The sequence below is a fragment of the Oryctolagus cuniculus genome, chromosome 5 (genome assembly GCF_964237555.1).
Source record: "Oryctolagus cuniculus chromosome 5, mOryCun1.1, whole genome shotgun sequence".
NCBI lineage: Eukaryota > Metazoa > Chordata > Mammalia > Lagomorpha > Leporidae > Oryctolagus > Oryctolagus cuniculus.
The window spans coordinates 8,236,864-8,255,587 of NC_091436.1; the positions used below are offsets into that span (position 1 = coordinate 8,236,864).

General features: G+C 60.2%; 1 protein-coding gene across 2 annotated transcripts; it reads right to left on the minus strand.

Annotated features, from left to right (window-relative positions):
* Window positions 1-1,151: 1,151 nt before the first annotated feature.
* On the minus strand, window positions 1,152-18,546 carry PNLDC1 (PARN like ribonuclease domain containing exonuclease 1). 2 transcript variants are annotated; one of them, XM_008263748.3, is made up of 19 exons: window positions 18,392-18,546; window positions 18,038-18,095; window positions 17,789-17,862; window positions 14,297-14,336; window positions 13,707-13,830; window positions 13,484-13,572; window positions 12,094-12,194; window positions 9,787-9,863; window positions 9,508-9,636; window positions 8,955-9,024; window positions 8,511-8,596; window positions 7,289-7,344; window positions 5,279-5,343; window positions 4,894-4,947; window positions 4,742-4,784; window positions 3,596-3,695; window positions 2,483-2,658; window positions 2,289-2,387; window positions 1,152-1,375 (listed from the first exon to the last, which is right to left on the minus strand). In XM_008263748.3, the coding sequence occupies exons 1-19, from the start codon at window positions 18,465-18,467 to the stop codon at window positions 1,312-1,314; spliced, it is 1,581 nt and encodes a 526-aa protein (XP_008261970.1). In that variant the 5' UTR covers window positions 18,468-18,546; the 3' UTR covers window positions 1,152-1,311. The 2 variants fall into 2 exon arrangements, with proteins under 2 accessions (XP_008261970.1, XP_002715010.1); XM_002714964.5 differs by having other exon boundaries at window positions 9,493-9,636.
* Between the last annotated feature and the right edge of the window lie 178 nt (window positions 18,547-18,724).

Here is an 18,724-nt window from a genome sequence, read left to right on the forward strand (position 1 = left end):
TTAAAAGGTAAAGCATGAGAGAATCTTCCAGATGCCAAGTATTTAAAAGATTTGAAAAGGCATGGCCGGCGCTGTGGCTCACTAGGCTAATCCTCCGCCTGCGGCGCCGGCACACCGGGTTCTAGTCCCAGTTGGAGCACCGGATTCTGTCCCAGTTGCCCCTCTTCCAGGCCAGCTCTCTGCTGTGGCCCGGAAGTGCAGTGGAGGATGGTCCAAGTGCTTGGGCCCTGCACCCCATGGGAGACCAGGAGAAGCACCTGGCTCCTGGCTTTGGGCCAGCGTGAGCAGCCATTTTGGGGGTGAACCAACGGAAAAGGAAGACCTTTCTCTAACTCTGCCTTTCAATTTTTTTTTTTTTTTTTTTGACAGTCACAGAGGAGGAGAGATCAAGATCTTCCATCTGCTACTCACTCCCCAGGCTGAAACCAAGAGCCGGGAGTTTCATCCAGGTCTCCCCGACGTGTGGTGGGGGCTCGTACCTGTACTTGGGCCGTCTTTCGCTGCTCTCCCAGGTGCATTAGCAGGGAGGCGGATCAGAAGTGGAGCAGCCGGGACTTGAATTGGTGCCCACATGGGATGCCAGCATGGCAGGCAGAAGCTTAACCTGCTACGCCACAACACCAGCCCCCTCCCAACGTTGATCTACTCCCCAAATGGCTGCAACAGCCAGACCAGGGCCAGGCGAAGCCACGCACACGGAACTGCACCCAGGGTCTCCCGTGGGGGTGGCAGGGGCTCAAGCACTTGGGCCACCTTCCTCTTACCGGGGAGCTGGATCAGAAGTGGAGGAGCTGGGACTCGAACCAGCACAGCGAAGCGGGATGCCAGCCCGGCAAGTGGTGGCTTGACCTGCCGTGCCACAACGCTGGCCTGGGCGTTTGTTTCTAAAGTGAGACTGACGCCTTGTTTGTGATACTCAAAGGTGTCGCCCGCGTTTGTGACACCAACTCTGCCAGGCTTCAGAGTCTGACCGTACTCGGGCCCTTTTCCAGGCCACATCGCCCCAGCCCTGGGGCCACGGAGCAGTGCAGGCTTCGGTCCCCTCGTTACTACAGCTCCCACCTCCGCTACCTGGGCACCAGCTTAACCCCGGAGGTGGCGGTTTCTCCCCACTCATGGAGAAGGAAAGCTTTAGCCACAGAGACAGGAACTGCATCCAAGGATTTCTTTATCATTGATAGTAGTTACAGAATTCCACATTCAAAAAAGTAACAGGATCTCCAGGGAGGACCACACAGGCCCAGCCGCAAACGGAGCGCAGGAGGGCCTGCCCGAGGGGCTCGGAGACGGGACGGTGGCCACAGGCGGCCCTCAGGGGCTGGGTCTTCCCAGGAAGAATGCCAGCAGGGCCCAGGTGGTGACGATGCCACAGACCCTGCAAGACAAGGCCAGCATCGGCCTGTGAGCCGGGCAGGTGCGAGGGCTGCCCGCACAGGCCGGTCCCTCCTCCAGACTCAGTCCGCCCAATGTTCTTTCTTCTGCCTATTGTCCCCGGGGCCGACCCTGGTGTGCTGGCAGTTCTCCTAATCGGGGGTGGGGGTGGGGGTGGGGGTGGGGGTGGGGGGCGGACACCCCCCACCCTCCAGGGGCAAGGCTGTCTCCAGGGACATCCTCAGCTCCTCCGTCCTAGCTGCTCAGTCCCTAGACCTGCGATGCCCACTTGTTCCTTCCTGCACGTCACCAGCCCTCCTCCCACCCCACCGCCACAGCCACGACGCTGGACCCCGTCACGGCCACACCGCGGCCAGGCTGACCCACCCGCCTCTTCCACCGTCCATCTCCGCCCACGGCAGAGCGGGGCTTTGAAAACCCGAGTCCGACGGAGGCCTCCTCTGCCGAGACCCCAGCGGTGACCAACTTCTCCCGAGTGAAGCCCGCTGCTCCCTCCCCCACCCCGCAGCCAGGGTGGGGCGGGCTCCTCTCCCGTCCCCTCCACACACAGGGCCCCCTGCTGCCTGGACGCCACCCCCGGGTCACTCCCTGCTCTGCTCTCTTCCTCACGGCACCTGGGTCTCCCCCCGGCCTCCTTTGAGGTGTGACACCCAGCCCCCCCCCTTAACGGACACCTGTCTCCCAGAGCACGGCGGAGTTCACCCGCTTGTCCCGTGCGTCACCTCCCACAAGCACGCGAGTACTGAGACAGCCCGCGTTCTGTTTGCATCGCTCACCAAACCCAGGGCCCATGGCAGTGGCCAGCAGCAGAGCAGGTGGTGGGTAGGCCCTGGGGGGTGAGGCCGAGCAGGTGGCCCTCCCCTCCCCGTCACCCAGCCTGCAGCCCGCTCACTCACTGCAGCAGGCACTTGACGTCGGGGGCGTGCCTCCAGTAGCGGTAGAGGGAGACCTGCAGGCTCGGGTGGCCCCTGTATTCCTTGAGGACGTTCCGGGCGCTGCCGAGAGGGGTGGGGGGTGGTGTCAGCTGGCACAGCGGGGGCCCGGCCCGGCCGCGGGGGGCGGAGCGCAGACTTGGGGCCCAGGCACCTACTCCTTAAACTTATTGGTCAGGAGCAAGAACTGGCTTCGCGTGAGTCGCCGGACGTCGAACTTGCAGAGGTTCTGGAACTCACGATAGACCTGCTGCTCGCTGACCCCGGGCCACCGCGCAACGCTGAGGATGAGCACGGGGGGCCGGAAACTGGGGTAGTCCGGGCCAGAGAAGTTCTAGGAACGGGAAGAGAGAAACAGCTTTCCACAGTTCTCACGGACCTCTTGTCCCGTCCAAGAATTCCAGAAGAAACCCGGGGGTGGGCAGCGGGCGCAGCAGGCGAGGCGTCTGCTTGGGATGGCAGCATCCCACGTTGGGGCGCCAGTTCCAGTCCCGGCTACTCTATTTCCAATCCAGCTTCCTGCTGGTGATGAGTGTGGGGTGCCTGCCACCCGTGGGGTACTGGGGTGCCTGCCACCCGTGCGGGAAACCCAGCTGCAGCTCCTGGCTTTGGCCTGCCCCCAGCTGCTGCAGCCATTGGGGGAGTGAACCAGCAGGTAGAAGATCTGACACTTCACTTTTTTTTTTTTTTTTTTTTTTTATTTTTTTTTTTTTTTTGACAGGCAGAGTGGACAGTGAGAGAGAGAGAGACAGAGAGAGAAAGGTCTTCCTTTTTGCCACTGGTTCACCCTCCAATGGCCGCCGCTGCAGCCGGCGCACCGCGCTGATCCTGGCAGGAGCCAGGAGCCAGGTGCTTTTCCTGGTCTCCCATGGGGTGCAGGGCCCAAGCACCTGGGCCATCCTCCACTGCACTCCCTGGCCATAGCAGAGAGCTGGCCTGGAAGAGGGGCAACCGGGACAGAATCCGGCGCCCCAACCGGGACTAGAACCCGGTGTGCCGGCGCCGCAAGGTGGAGGATTAGCCTATTGAGCCACGGTGCCGGCTCTGACACTTCACTTTTTAAAAGATTTCGAAGGCAAACAAAGGAGGCCTTGAAGGGCTCTGTTAGGGGCTGGGAGAGCGCAGACAAGGAAGAAGTCTGCAATGATCGCAGCAGAAACAGGAGGAAGTGAGTGTGCGCACCCTCAGCCCTTCCCTGGGCTGCCACTAGGACCCCGCCCATGGCCCAGAGCGCCTCCCGGGGAGGAACGGAGCAAAGCGCAGTCACTTACAACTTTGGGGACCCCAGCGCGGATGAGATTCACTTGGTTCACGTAGGGGGCCAGCATGTCGAGGTACTGAGGGAACGAGGGCTCGGTAGCAGGGCTGTTGCTACACAGACGAGAAAGTCCAGAGCAGTCAGGCCCACGAGGTTCCTCCCACGTTGGAGGCACAGCCCCGCATCTGTGACAGCACAGGGAGCACGCGCCCCTGACAGCCCCCCACCCGGAGCCCCAGGAACCGTGCGGGTGGCCTCCCCCATGGCCCCGGCAAGAACAGAGGTTGCCTGTGACGGCCACTGCCTGCCCATGACCCTCTGCCAGCAGCCACAGCGACAGACTCAGGGCCGGGGGGAGCCCAGGGCGGCTCGGCGCCACCTCCTGGATTCCACATGGCCTTGTTCCACCAGCCCCACCTCAGTCCTGGGACCACTCAAAAGGAATGCAGGCCCCGAGCCAGCACAGCTGGGGGACAGGGCGCCCGTGATGAAGAGAAACTGCACATGGAGCCGGAGGCCCTGGCACTGAGCTGCCGCACCGCCCAACACAGGCACGATGGAGGCCGGCGGGTGGATTTTAGACGACACAGCGAGGTGTCACAGAGCACACACACGTGCAATTCTCACTACACCAGACACACACAGGTGGCACCCATCACCGGACTCCAGGTCGGAGCACCTCCAGGCTGGTCCCCAAGACCACGCCTGCCCGACCTGCCAAGTCCCACGTGACCGATGCCCACCCCCAGGATGGTGCTCCAGGACACACACACACACACACACACGTCACCTGTGCACTCAGTGCCCCCGTGCCGGGGGCGGCAGGCAACAAGGAAGAAATGCATTCTAGATGCCAACCTGGGGGGTCCTGAACCCCTGCTCAGGGCGCTCTGTTCCAAGTCCCCATCCTTCCGCCCAGCCCGACCCCGCGAATCCCAACCTGTCGAGCTCACTGGGACGAGCGTGGCTGGGACAACACGGATGAAGCCAGCACCCAGCTGGGAAGTGCTGCGGTGAGGACCCAGCGCCTGGGTCTCCCAACCTGCTCGCTGCCCTGGGACCAACCCAGGGGCACAGGGAGCGGTACCCTCCCAGGCAGAGGTGGGGCCGCAGAGGGCCAGGGCTCCCTAAACCCCGCCCACTGCCACAGACCACTCACCTGTGCGCCCTCTGCAGGAGCAGGTGCGCCACTTTCAAAAGAACTGGAGAAAAAAAAGAAAGAAGCCAGAAACTCAACAGGCCTCAGGGCCTCGAGGTCGAGGTCGCACCCAAATGGGTGGGTTTGTCCCCAGAGAAGAGCGAGGCTCCTACCTGACCCACAGAGGAAGGCGTCGTATGCGGCCTCGTGGGGGCACTTGGTGTCCACTGGAGCGCGTTCCCGAAGCAGGAGGGAACCCGGGGCCCCGTTAGCACCCGCGTGTGGAAGGCAGACCCTCCTCCCCCTGCCACTTCAGCATCCAACAGCCCACCGTGTGGGCCCTCCCCCCACCCGCGATCCACCCCCAGCCGGGGCACAGAAGGCAAGACCGGAGCTCCGCCATGAGGGAGGGGCCGGGCCACCCGCTCCCACGGTGGGGTTCACAAGAAGGGAGCCCAGGCATGGTGGCCTCCGGCACCACCAAGGGGCCCAGCGGCGAGCAAGGGCCCAGACCGAGCTCCGCGCTCCTCCGGCTGAGCGCTGCCTCCGGGCACACACCGTATTTTTCACACTTGTTCGCGTGAATGATCTCTGGTCCGGAATTCTTGGTGGGATTCAAGTTACTGTTAGAGAAGGAAAACAGGATGGAGAGTAACTCGTTAACAGTAGTCCCCTCAGTCCGCCCTCGGTCCCCGCACGCACGCACCAGGGCTCGGAGCCTGGCAGCAGACGAGAGACAGGTGCAGGAGGCTCCGGCCACGTCACCCTGGCGTTTCTCAGGGCAGCGGCCAGAGCCCGGCACCAGGGTGCACGCGACGCCGTCCCTGCCCTCCGGCGCGTGACGAGCACAGGTGATCACGCGTGTCCCCCACACCCCCGGGGCCAAAGCCGCCAGACAGGCTTCCCCAAGGACACGAGAGACTCAGCCTGGGCGCCAACGCAGCCCACGGGGAAGCAAGACGGGCCAGTGGAGAGCAGGGCCCGGGCAGGCGCGCCCGAGGAAAGTGGCCGAGCCCCGTGACGGGCGCAGCCCAGAGGGGAGCGGCCCGCACAACACGTGGGAGTGACCAGAAGGACGGCCCAGTCACTGAGGAGATGCTCACCCGATTTGTTTTCCCACAGTAATCTGTGCTTAGCTGCCCTGAACCTTGGTTTCCCCACCTGTAAGATGGGCGTGGCCCCTGGGCCCATGCCCTAAAGTGAGGGTCAGGAACAGGGCCAGCCACACCCAGGGCAGCCGAGACTCCAACAACGCGGACCAAGCGCAGGTGCCCAGTGCTCCCGGGGGCGGACTCAACGGATCCGCCCGACAACCTCGTGGGTTCCACACCGTTACTTTTCATTTCAGATGGTAGAAGTGAGGCACCGAGAGGCTGAGAATTCCCGAGGTTTCTTAGAAGACTAGGGAGTGGCACAGCTGGTATTTCAACCCAGGAAGCTGGCACAGGCATTGGCCCAGCAGGTGAGGTCCACCTGGGATGCCCACACCCCGTATTCAAGTGCCTGGGTTCGCGTCCCTGCTCCGCTTACAACGCGGCTTCCTGGGGATGCGCACCCAGCACTTGATGGCTCAGGTTGCTGGGTACCTGCCACTCACACGGGACACCCAGACCGAGTTCCTGGCTTCTAGCTTCAGTCTGGCCCAGCCCTCAGCTGGTTGTGGATGTCTGCGGAGTGGATGGAGGAGTTCTCTTGGTCTGATTACACCTGTTGCTCTTTCAAATAAGTAAAAAAATCAGGGGCTGGCTTTGTGGTACAGTGGGTCAAGCTGCCTGCATCCCACACAGGCACTGGTTCAAATCCCAGCTGCTCCTCTTCCAATCCAGCTCTCTCTAATGCACCTGGGAAAGCAGAAGACGGCCCGAGTGCTTGGGCTCCTGCACCCATGTGGGAGAAGAGGAAGCTCCTGGCTTCGGATCAGCCCAGCCCTGGCTGTTGGGGCCATTTGGGAAGTGAAACAGCAGATAAAAGACCTCTCTGCCTTTCAAATAAATAAATCTTAAAGAAAAAAAAGGCAGCCCCGGGTCTCAAGGCCACGGTCATGGTGAGCGACACCCAGGGCCACATCTATCCCCAATGCCTCACCTGCATCTTCCCGCCCACCAAGACCAGACAGGTGTGTGCAGGGCGACCCTCCAAGGCCACCGAGGGAATGACACAGAGAGGAGGAGCCAGAGGTCGCCAGGACAGCGCTAGAAATGGGCTGCTCAAGGCAGGGCAGCCAACGCTGACGCCCCGGGAAAAGCCAGGAGTAGCCACACTGGCTCCCCCAGGGCCAGGGTGGGGAGCAGGGGAGTGCGGGGAGCTGGGCCCTTCCTGCCTGGCTTCACGCATGCGAGAACCTCCAGAAAGGCCCCGGTGACTGCCAGAGCCCTGGGGCACCTGGGCAGTGGTGGTGAGGTTTCCGCCTCTGGTCTCACTTCCTTCTAAGAATCAGGGGTCTAAAGGGCCACGTGCACCCAAGACTAGAAAGCACCAGGTTGTGGGGGGTGGGCCCACGGGCGAAGAACCTTCTAGAAGAACCCGAGGGCAGAGGCTGCAGACCATGTCACCAGGCACCCTCCTCACCTGTTCAAGACCTCGTACACTTCCGAAAGATTTGAGACCCTCGGGAAATTCAGTTCCTGCAATTACAGACGACAGATCAGGGCGAGGAAGACGTGTGCTTCGGTTACCTGCTCCGGGTGTCGCCGAGTGGACATTCACGTGGCCTGGGGAATGCCGCCTCCCGCAGCCACCTCCTCCCCCTCCCATGTACACCTGTCTTCACTGCTCGTTCCACGGCAGGGTTCCCGGGAGCCGTGGGTATCCTAGGACAGCTCCAACACGGGCCACAAACCACTGCCCACGAAGTGCACGCCACCCCCGCTATCGAGAGACGTGCTTACGGGATTCTACAGCCAGCCATGCAGGGCACCAGGCCAAGGCCAGGGGCGAGTGGGCAGAGCGCCAGGCATTCTGAGGGCCTCGGGACAAGGCCAGGACCCTCAGGGCCAAGAGCTTGTTACAGCTAGAAACGCATGAGACGGACGACAGCATCTGTGTGCAGCAGACCAAGGAACCCGACCCCGTTTCTGTCACTGCTGCTCCTCGAGTGGTCGCCCCAAGGCTTTCAAGGCTCAAGCCGACTCCCCTCTGTTCAATTTTTAAGCAGCCGGGTCCCCTGCTCCCCACAGGCAGTGCACAACCCCAACTTCATAATGGTCACCGGACAGCTTCCAAACCAGGCTGAGACTTGTCGAGGAGCGAGGGTGTCATCGGGGCGAACCCAGGCCCCCTGGGCTCAGCACACGCCACATGGGGCCCCTACCCTGGTGCTCCCGCAGCCGGCTGCAGGTGTGTACAAGGTGTGTGTGCTACGAATTGTACAGGCCCCAACAGGAACCATCCCATGGTCCCACTTAAGTAAGCACAAAAACTATGTACCCGTCAAGCAAAACGCGGGCACCTAGAGGGAAGGGAAACCACCACACAGAAGCGAACACGCCGACCCGGACGTGCCAACACAACAGGAAACCGAAGGGGCTTTAAGACAGAAAAGGTCCCTGCCGCCCACACCGGAGAGCCGGATGGAGCGCTGGGCTCCCGGCTTCGGCCTGCCCCAGCCCTGGCTGCTGTGGCCACGTGGGAGTGAGCCGGCACACGGGGGTCTCTCCCCCTCTATCGCTCTGCCTTTCAAAGAGCTACGTCTCTTAAAAAATTAAGTAAAAATACAAGAGGGGTCAGGGACCGATTTCCAACACGACGTAAGCAAGCCTGGGGCCGCCGGGACGGACGATGCAGCCGTTACCTTCCAGATGTCCTTCGTCACATTCTTGGTGTCGATGAGAACAGGAAACAGGCTGTGGATATTCTGCTTAAACTGATCGTAGCTTTCTGCAGGGAGAGACGCGGACAGTCGCGGGGAGTCCGCTTGCGGGGAGAGCCGGGAAGGGGCCGTTCTCTAACCCAGCTTGGCTGCCAGCACCGACTGTCAAAGCGGATGAGCAGGGGACAGGACCAGCAGACGGCCCGAGCCCCCGCCGCTGGGGATCCCGCCCTCACATCCAGCCACTGTCACCGCTGTGAGTCCTGCGGCCCAGGGGTTTCCAATCGCCCCGCTGGGTGCCCTCCACTGCTGGGTGCAGGGAAGAACTGGCATTAAAGGGGCTTCCTCGGTGGTCCGACGCCGGCCCAGCGCGCTTGCCGGGCAGCACAGCGGGACGGGAGGGTGTGGTGGCAGGTGCGCCCCTACCTGGGAGGGGCCTGAAGAACTTCTCGTGCAGGTGCAGCAGGTCCATCATCATGTTATGCCCCACCAAGGGCTACTTGGAGCCAATCGCCAGGGGAGAGAAACAGAATTTTAGAAGCAGAGCCAGACACCCGGGGTGAAGCAGGGTTTGTTTTTTTACAAAGGATACAGCCTTAGAAGCTGCTGCAGTTCTGGGCACCTGGCAAGTGCAACCCAACCCTCATTCTGACCAAGAAAGGCAGCGCTCAACTGCTTCAGGGCCAAAAAAAAAAAAAAAAAGGGGGGGAGGGTGCATGAGTTGGAAGCGCTGGAAGCTGAAGCGTGGAGGCCCCCGGCTTCCTCTGCAAGGCCAGGGAGCGGCAGCGTTCGGCAAGCCTAGCCCTCCGCAGCTTCCCCCGGCACGGCCTGGCGAGAGCAAGCCCACCGCCAGGAAGCCAGCCAGCAACGAGGGCGGCTCACTTCTCGGGAGGAAGCTGTCTTCGTTCGAAGGATCCCTCAGTATCTACGGCAGGAATCGGGAAAGATCCGGGGCCTCGCCTACCTTCTGGGCTCTCACCAGCATCTGGAAGAAGACGGAGAAACCCCTGGCCGAGAGCAGAATCTTCTCCTTCCAGCAGCTCGCCCGGTCACAGGACGTGTGCTCCAGGTACCAGCGATGCTGCCTGCTCACCTTCTTCACGACCACCTGCCACGAGGCCGCGGCGCACTCCCTCAACCCGGGGTTCCCACCAGTGAGCCCCAGACGCAGCTCCCCACCCCCAGAGCACACGAGAGCCACTTCCCGAGGCCAGACTCGGCCAAAGGAGACAGACAGCGGGACCGGGCGAGCACGCACCCCCTGCTCTCTCTGCGCTGTCCAGATGTTGGGGAGGGCCTGCCTCAGCACCAGCTGGACTTCGAAGGCCTGGAACCCTACGGCAGGGAGACACGAGCACACCTGGAAATGGCCGCACTCCCAGCAGAAGCCGAGAGGGAGACGAGCCAGGGCACGCAGAGCGGACCGGCAGCTGGTCGGGGCGCACGGCCGTGTGCTCTGTGGAGCACGCACCAACGCTCTGATGACAGGGCTGCCGAAAAGTTGTTCCTGTGGGTTACAGCTATTGGTGTCAGCCATGTTAAAAGAAACAAATTCTCAAAGTAACAAAAACCTCATTGTACGTGAACAAAAATGATGTTTATGGGGGTCAGCGCTGTGGCGTGGCGGGTAAAGCCGCTGCCTCCAGTGCCAACATCCCATATGGGTGCCGGTTCAAGACTCTGCTGCTCCATTTCTAATCCAGCTCTCTGCTGTGGCCTGGGAGTGCAGAAGATTGGGCCCCTGCACCCGTGTGGGAGACCTGGAAGAGGCTCCTGGGTCCGGACTGATACAGCTCAGGCTGTTGCAGCCATTTGGAGAGTGAATCAGCTGATGGAAGACTCACTCTCTCTGCCTCTCCTTCTGTGTAACTCCTTCAAGTGAATAAATAAATCTTTAAAAAAAAAAAAAAAAGTCTTAAACTTACTTGAAAGGCAGAGTTACAAAGAAAAAGTGACAGATACAGACAGAGCTTCTATTTGCTGGTTCACTCCTCAGATGGCCACCAACCACCAGCTGTGGGCCAACCCAAAGCCAGGAGCCAGGAACTGTCTAGGTGTCTCCCATGTGGGTACAGGGCTGCAAGCACTTGGCCTGGGAAAAGCAGAGGACAGCCCATCAGCAGGGAGCTGGGTTGCAGGGGAGCAGCCGGGACAGGAACCGGTGCTCACGTGGAAGCTGGCATCGCAGGTGGCTTAACCCACCGCACAACACCGGCTCCTCGTGAAATTCCTGTTAATTCAATTTTGCACAAACTGACTTGCCCTTGTATCACTATACAATACCAATAAAAGCCAGTATAAATACAGCCACTGATCTCACCAGAAAGGTCTCGTGTTGGGAACCTGTCCGGCTCGTGGGGACAGATGCAAATTCTTCAAAATTTCAGTTTTTGATGGAAAACTTGAATTTCACCATTAGCAAGCACTGTAAGTTTTTTTCCTTGAAACAACTCTTTATGTGATCATTTTCACCAACGAAAAACACCAGGCTGGCGCCGCGGCTCACTAGGCTAATCCTCCACCTGCGGTGCCGGCACCCTGGGTTCTAGTCCAGGTCGGGGCACCGGATTCTGTCCCGGTTGCCCCTCTTCCAGGCCAGCTCTCTGCTGTGGCCCGGGAGGGCAGTGGAGGATGGCTCAAGTGCTTGGGCCCTGTACCCGCATGGGAGACCAGGAAGAAGCACCTGGCTCCTGGCTTTGGATCGGCGCAGCACTGGCCGTAGAGGCCATTTGGGGGGTGAACCAACAGAAGGAAGACCTTTCTCTCGGTCTCTAACTCTGCCTGTCAAAACACACCTAAGTAACCATGGTCAGTGCTTTCCAGTAAAGGATATTCCATAAAAAAGAAAAAAAAGCAGCTAACTCGGCTCTCATCTCGGATGCCCGCGTGTTGTCCCTCGGCACAACCACCGAGCTCTAATGCGCGTGGCGACGGGTAGCAGACACAGCGACGCTCAGAAGGTGAGCAACCAAGGTTACGGCGAGAACAGCACGTGTCCATCAACATCCAGAGGGTTCGGGGACAGCGCTTGTTCTCAGCCAGAGCCCCTGCGAACAGCACGGCGTCTACCTGCACAGCGCGAGGCTCCTGCCACGTGTGCCACGCGCCGGCTGCTCTCCCACCACCGCTGCAGCCCCAGGGCGGGAAATGACATGACAACGGCAAGCGACAGCTGCGGGGTACCCTGAAAGTGGCTGTGAGCCCCGCAGACCCTTGGGCAAGGATGGCCAGGGTCTGAGACCCCGGGGGCCCCAGACCAGGCTCCGAGAGCTGCCGAGCTAGGGCTCCACGCTGCACCGTGCGGGAGAAACCCAGAGGAGCAACTGTCGTAAGAACAGGACACGGAGCTCTCGGGAAAGCCATGAGAAGGACGGGGAGGAACAGAGCCCGACTCCCTGGGCCTGCAGAGCTGTCCGCTCGGAGTTCAGGATGGAGCACAAGGACTGCGCGCCGTCCAAGCGCAGGCTCAGCCGGGAGGCATTTGGGAGTGAGACCCACAGGAGGCGGGGGCCGGGGCGGGGGTTCCCCCTTCTCCTGGGACCTGGCCCGGCGGCCTCTCGCCTACCAGCAATCCCAGGCAGCGTTATCGAGTCGCCTTCCTCGGCCGGGTCCAGCCACCGCGTCACCTCGTCGATCACCACCTTGATCTGGTCTTTATCCAGGGAGCTGAAAACGGGCACATGAGAGGGAGACGCTGGAGCACAGCGGACCAGGACCCCAAGACGCCGCCTGCCTGGCTAACCCGAGAGGGGTGTGTCTGCACATGGCGGCCTCGTGAAGGCCACGGCTCCTGTGGGGCTTCACGCACCAGCAGGCCACAGCCGCTCGGCCTCCGTCTGCCTCCCTGGGCGCCACACGGGGGCCAAGGCACTGGACGCAGCCAGTTCCAAGCACTGGTGCTCTTGGGACCGTCTCCGCCAGCCACCCTTCAGAGGCGACCAAACACATCCTGGGGTGAACCAGGGCAACACAAGGACCAGGCAAGTCCCTCGCCAGCGTTAGAAACACCACAACACTGCCCGAGCAGGGCCCTCTGGAAGGAACACGCGTGTTTATTTCGACATGAAGACATCTGAAATTCACGCACATGAGAGGTCTTCAAAACGCTTATGGAAACACGAGAAAATGACACATGAACTTAAAGATGTTTCCACCAAAACAAGATATTTCCCCCCCAAGTTTTGAGGTGTCCTCACATAGAAACGTGCGATCTGGAATACAGAGCCCCTTCTCCCAGCCCTGGGAGATCACATGCCGAAAATCCTAGTTGTTCTTCCCATACAATTTGTCCAAAAACCAGCACTGAGAATACAAAAGTGAACCACGCCTGTGCAACACGACGCGACGACCCAGACCCGTGACGAGTGTCTAACATACTCCTCTTGCCGACAGGGGCAAGGGGCCGAAAGCCCAAGCAGCCTATGTGACTATCCCAGAACCCACAGGCCCTTGCCAACACCAAGGGGACCCCGGCCCCAGTCAGGTCACCCCACCCCAGCCCCTGATCAAGCAGTCTTAGGTTCCAGAACAAGGACCAACGTGGGGCCCGAGGGAAACAGGCAGGAGTCCACCCGTAGGGGGCACAGCCGAGCCTCAGACACAGCAGTGCTGGGCACACGGGGGCGACATAACCACGCCCAGCTCCTGTCCAACACCAGTGCCCAGCACGGCAGGCACGGCCAAGGGCTGCCCGTGAGTTACCTTTGAAAAGCCCTTGGGGGCGCGTCTCCCGGCAAGTGCAACACAGCCATCTTCCCCTCCCGCTCGCAGTACCAAAGCAAGTGGCGCATTTCTCACTTTCAACACCGGCCGCAGGAGACGCACCAGGGCCACGGCCAGGGCCAGGGCCACGGCCGGGGAACAGCGGGCGCGGGCGGAACCAGGTCAGGGCCCGCCTGCAGGCCGCGCACCCTCCTCCGCCAAGAAGCCCCAGGGCGCGAGCTGGAGGGCTCTACCTGCGCACCCGCCAGTCTCCAGCCAGGATGTTCTGCTTGATTTTCTTCTCCTGTTCTTCATTCATGTACGGGATTCCCTTTTTGAGAAACTGGCGGCGGGGACGGGACAAGGAGACAAGTCAGAGGCCACGGCCCGTGGCGGCAGCATCTGGCTCTCCCGGCTCAGGCAGATGGGGGCAGGGAAGAGGCGGCGAGGCCAGGAGCTCCCCCCACAAGGCCCCACCTTGTTATAGTTGAAGCCATACTGATTCAAAAACTGAACACTGGAGGCCTGGAAAGAGAATTCCGAGTCCAAAATCCCAAATGTTGTAGGAAAGAGGAAGAAGTTGCACGAATGGGCTACGTACCTGCAGGAGAGGAGACCCGTTAGGAGACAAGGTCCCGGCCACTCGCAGCCGGCCTCGCACAGCGGGCGCTTTCCGTTCAGACGCGACGTCGGCTGCGCTTCAGGGACCTCGGCCTGGCCCAGGGGCCAAGGACAAAAGGCTGGGATCTTGCCCTGGGGTCCGCCCCGCAAGCTCAGCCGGGCTGCTGCACAGAGCGGACATTCAGCGCCTCCAACTGTGCGCAGGTGGGCTGTCCTGGACTGGCCGGCGGCCGCCCTCACTTGACCTTGCGTGCCTGGGACCCACTGGGCAGTGTGAACACCGCCCCTACTACAACGCACAGCGCGGAGGCTCAGGGCAGGGGTGGAGCTGGAATCTACAGAGGCCAGAAGCAGGAGGGCACGGGGGTGTCCAGGGCCAAAGGGACGGCCGTGGACAGGCAGGGCGGGAGCCACGTGTGCCGCCCAGGCTCGCTCTTCGTACGTACTTGTTCGACTCCCCTTCGATCGTGGAGAACACGGACAGCCCTAGAAGAACGACAGACGCCATGAATACCAAACGAGAGCTACCTGCCAGGAGCTGGCGAGACCCAGCCTCACCACCAGGCTCCGCGGCCAGACGCCACGTGGGCGGTGGCACAGCAGAGCGTCTCTAAGGAGAAACAGAAGGCAGACAGACCCAAGGCAGAACTAGCAAATTGGAAATAGCCCCCAAATCGGGCAAATGTTACTGGATGGTTCTTCAAACACGGAAGTGAACGCTGCAATACCATTTTCAGTTTTTAAAATTTGAAAGAGTTACACAGAGAGAGGAGAGGCAGAGAGAGAGAGAGAGATCTTCCATCTGATGATCCACTCCCCAATTGGCTGCAATGGCAAGAGCTGTGCCGATCTGAAGCCAGGAGCTTCTTCCAGGTCTCCCACATGGGAGCAGGGGCCCAAGCACTTGGGCCATCTTCTACTGCTTTCCTAGGCCACAGCAGAGAGCCGAATCGGAAGTGGAGCAGCCGGGACTGGAACCGGCGTCCATATGGGATGCTGCACTGCAGGCCAGGGCCTTACCCGCTACGCCACAGCGCCGGCCCCAGCATTTCCAGTTCTAAAACTACCCAGGGGCTGCTGCCGGGGCCCAGCAGGTTAAGCCATTGCTTGGGACACCCACATCCCAGAGCCAAGTGCCTGGGTTTGAGTCCCACACACTCTGCCTCCCATCAGCTTCCTAACGGACACCCTGGGGGAGTGGCAGGTCAGGGCCCACGTACTTGCGGCCTGCTACCTGTTTGAGGCACGGATGGCTGGCTTTTGTGGGCACTTGAGTGACAGAGGAGATGGAAAAACTTCTTTATTTTCATCTATTTGAAAAATGGAGCAACAAACATTTAATAAACAAATACCTGGGGCAGGCATTGTGGCACAGCGGGTAAAGCCACTGCCTGCAGTGCCGGCATCCCATATGGGCACCAGTTCGAGTCCCGGCTGCTTCACTTCCCATCCGGCTCTCTGCTACGGCCTAGAGGGGCAGCAGAAGATGGCCCAAGTCCTGGGGCCCCTGCACCCACATGGGAGACCCAGATAGAGTTCAGGCACCTGGCTTTGGCCAGGCCCAGCCCTGGCTGTGGTGGCCATTTGGGGAATGAACCAGCAGATGGAAGATCTCCCCCTTCCAAGTAAATCTTTTAAAAAATAATACCCTTTAAAAAATAACCAGGGAAAACACCAAATCCATGAACTAGAAGATTTATGAAGTTTACTGCTTTCCAGTGTCTACATGGCTTAAAGATACAAAGAAGACATTTCAAAGAACAGAAACGACACAGAGCCGCAGCCAGGATGGCTGTGTTGGCACAGCAGAGAAGACACGGCTTGGGCAGCCGCACCCGAAACCCTGGCACCGGGCTCAAGTCAGCTCTGCTCCCAATTTCCGCCTCCTGCGAGTGTGCGCCCTAGAGGCAGCGGGCGACGGCCCTTGTGGTTGGGTCCCTGCTTCCCGCGGGAGACCCGGATGGAGCTCCTGGCTCCTGGCTTCAGCCTGGCCCAGCCCAGGCTGCTGTGGGCATCTGGAGAGTGAACCAGCAGATGGATGAACAATCTTGCAAAAGAAAAAAAGACACGCTACTGTTTTCCGTACTTCTCAAAGTGGTCTTATTTAGGAAAAGAACTACAATAGAAGAGCAGCAAAGAACAAGGATAGAGAACACACACACACACACACACACACAGCCACTCAGCACCATTTATAGTAAAAGCAGGATCAATAAAACCTGATCCAGGGGCCGGCGCTGTGGCGCAGTGGGTAAAGCCGCTGCCTGCACTGCTGGCATCCCATATGGCTGCCAGTTTGCGTCCCAGCTGCTCCACTTCCAATCCAGCTCTCATGCTATGGCCTGGGAAACAGCAGATGTCCCAAGTCTATGGGCCCCTGCACCCAGGCGGGAGATCTGGAAGAAGCTCCTGGCTTCGGATCGGCTCAGCTCCAGCCAATGTGGCCAACTGGGAGTGAACCAGGGGATGAAAGACCTCTCTACCTCCCCTTCTAACTCTTTCAAATAATCTTTAAAAAATTTTCAGAAAAAATCCATGGCTTGTTCTTTTATAATTTTACTGAAAGAATCAAGCTCTTGTTAATATATTAACTATCAGTGGTTTTCAGGATTAAGTAGTTGTAACAGAAACCACATTGCCTGCAAAACTTAACATTTACTATTTAGTCTTTTACAGAAAGTCTTTGTTGACTCTTGCATTAAACATGAAATTGGCGGGGCTGGCGCTGTGGTGCAGTGGGTTAACGCCCTGGCCTGAAGCGCCGGCATCCCATATGGGCGCTGGTTCGAGACCCAGCTGCTCCACTTCTGATCCAGCTCTCTGCTGTGGCCTGGGATAACAGAAGATGGCCCAAGTCCTCGGGCCCCTGCACGCACATGGGAGACCCAAAGAGGCTCCTGGCTCTGGATCAGCACAGCTCCGGCCACTGTGGCCAGTCGGGGAGTGAACCATCAGATGGAAGACATTTCTCTCACTCTGCCTCTCCTCTGTGTGAACTGTGGCTTTCAAATAAATAAATAAATCTTTAGAAAAGAAAAAAAAAAAAGAAATTGGCGCCAGCACTGTGGCATAACGGCATCCCATATGGGCACTGGTTGGAGTCTTGGCTGCTCCACTTCCAATCCAGCTCTCTGCTGTGGCCTGCGAAAGCAGAAGATGGCCCAAGTGTTTGGGCCCCTGCACCCGTGTGGGAGACCCAGAAGAAGCTCCTGACTCCTGGCTTCAGATCAGCTCAGCTCTGGCTGTTGCAGCCATTTGGGGAGTGAACCAGCGGCTGGAAGACCTTTCTCTCCATCTCTCCCCTCTGTGTCTGTAACTCTGCCTCTCAAATTAAAAATTAGGGGGAGAAAAAACCCACAAAATCAGAATAATTATTTTTTCCTCTACCAAGCAGGCCAAGCTTAAGGCATTATCAGATACCCAGTGATGGCGAGGGCACCGACGGGCACATTCCGTGTTGGTGCAGCTCGCCACGGTCTCTGGCCGCACACATCACACTGTACTGCACATCACACTGTACCGTCAAAGCACGGACCGACAGGAGAGCAGGTCAGAGGGCACGCCCATCACCTGGAACACCTTGCAATGGTCAGACCTGGGTGTGCTGATCTAGAAAGTTCTCACCAAACCCCACGTGGGGGGAGCAGGAAGGAAACCAAGACGCAGACAAAACACAGTTAAGACCTTGTACGCGTAAGGCTTTAACAAACGGCTCGTTTCTTAAATTTCAAACGTGGAACAGGTACCAGACTGTCCCTCGGGGTGAGCTTATTCAGACAGAAAACACCGCTAACGCTTTGCTCACTCCGAGGTCAACGCTGACCCCACAGGCAAGGCCAAAAGCAGAGCAAGCACACTAGAGCGACACCCAGCTCCGGGAGGACACACGGAGCTGGTGTCCACCAGGAGGAAACACAGACACCGAGGGCGGAACTCACCAATCTGACAGATTGTGAACTGCTGCACACTGCGCCGGGTCTTCAGGTACCACTCGGACGGCAGATCAAAGAGGCTGCGAACGAACGGGGGTCTCACTCCACAGGCCGGGGGGGGGGGGCGGGGGGGCACCGCCAGCACCCAGTGGACTACGGCCAGGCCCCCGCCCCAGCACCGCGCAAATGCCAGCAAGGAGCCGACCGAGCAGGTGAGCCGCCTCCGACTGGCCCCCAAAGCAGCGGCTGCTGTACCTTATCTGATGGGGTTCAGACAGGCTGGACCGAAGGCCGGTGAACTCGATGTCCAGACCTGCCGGGCAGACGAGAGAGTCGACAGTCCACAGGTGGCCGGCGCCCGGGGCTCAGGACGCCAGGCGAGTCCAGTAAGCGAAAACGGAGCAAACCACCTGGCTGTACCCGGGCCACACGGAAGCGCCGGCCGACAAGGTGCGCGCAGAGGCCTCGGGCGCGCTGCTTAACGTCCCTCGCCGGGAGGGTCCGCGAAGCAGCCCGGGTCCGGAGCTCCGTCCGGCCTCCGCCGCCTCCCCGCCCCGGCCTCACCCAGGCGCAGGCCCCGGCGACAAGGCTCGGGACCCGGCCGCTTACCCACGAAGTCGGCGCCCAGGACCAGCTCCTGGAGCAGGGGCAGGTTCTGCTCGAACTCGTCGGCGCCCACGTCCATGGTCGCGCAGCTGGACCGAGGGCGCCGGCGCAGCCACGTGCCGCCCGCACGCTTCCGCCGCTGCACTGGCCTTAAAGGGCTCGCCCCCGCCCCCGGCGGCCGCCCCGCCCCCGCCCGCGCACCTGCCGCGCGGGGCGCTGGATCAGCGACGGTTGCCGGTGACCGAAGCCTGATCACCTGCCTCCCCGGCCAATTCTCTGGGCCCGCAGGTGGTTCAGGGCCCGCAGAGTGGCAGGGGGCCGGGTGGGAGGAGCCCA

What these genes read in the sequence shown, in the direction of transcription:
- PNLDC1 (XM_002714964.5), bottom strand. Translation starts at nt 18,467, where the DNA reads ATGGACGTGGGCGCCGACGAGTTCGAGCAGAACCTGCCCCTGCTCCAG. An exon ending in TCTGAACCCCATCAGATAAG is followed by an intron (nt 17,863 to 18,037) that starts GTACAGCAGCCG and finishes GTTCGTTCGCAG; the next exon opens with CCTCTTTGATCTGCCGTCCG. An exon ending in GCGCTGGGGTCCCCAAAGTT is followed by an intron (nt 2,659 to 3,595) that starts GTAAGTGACTGC and finishes TCCCGTTCCTAG; the next exon opens with AACTTCTCTGGCCCGGACTA.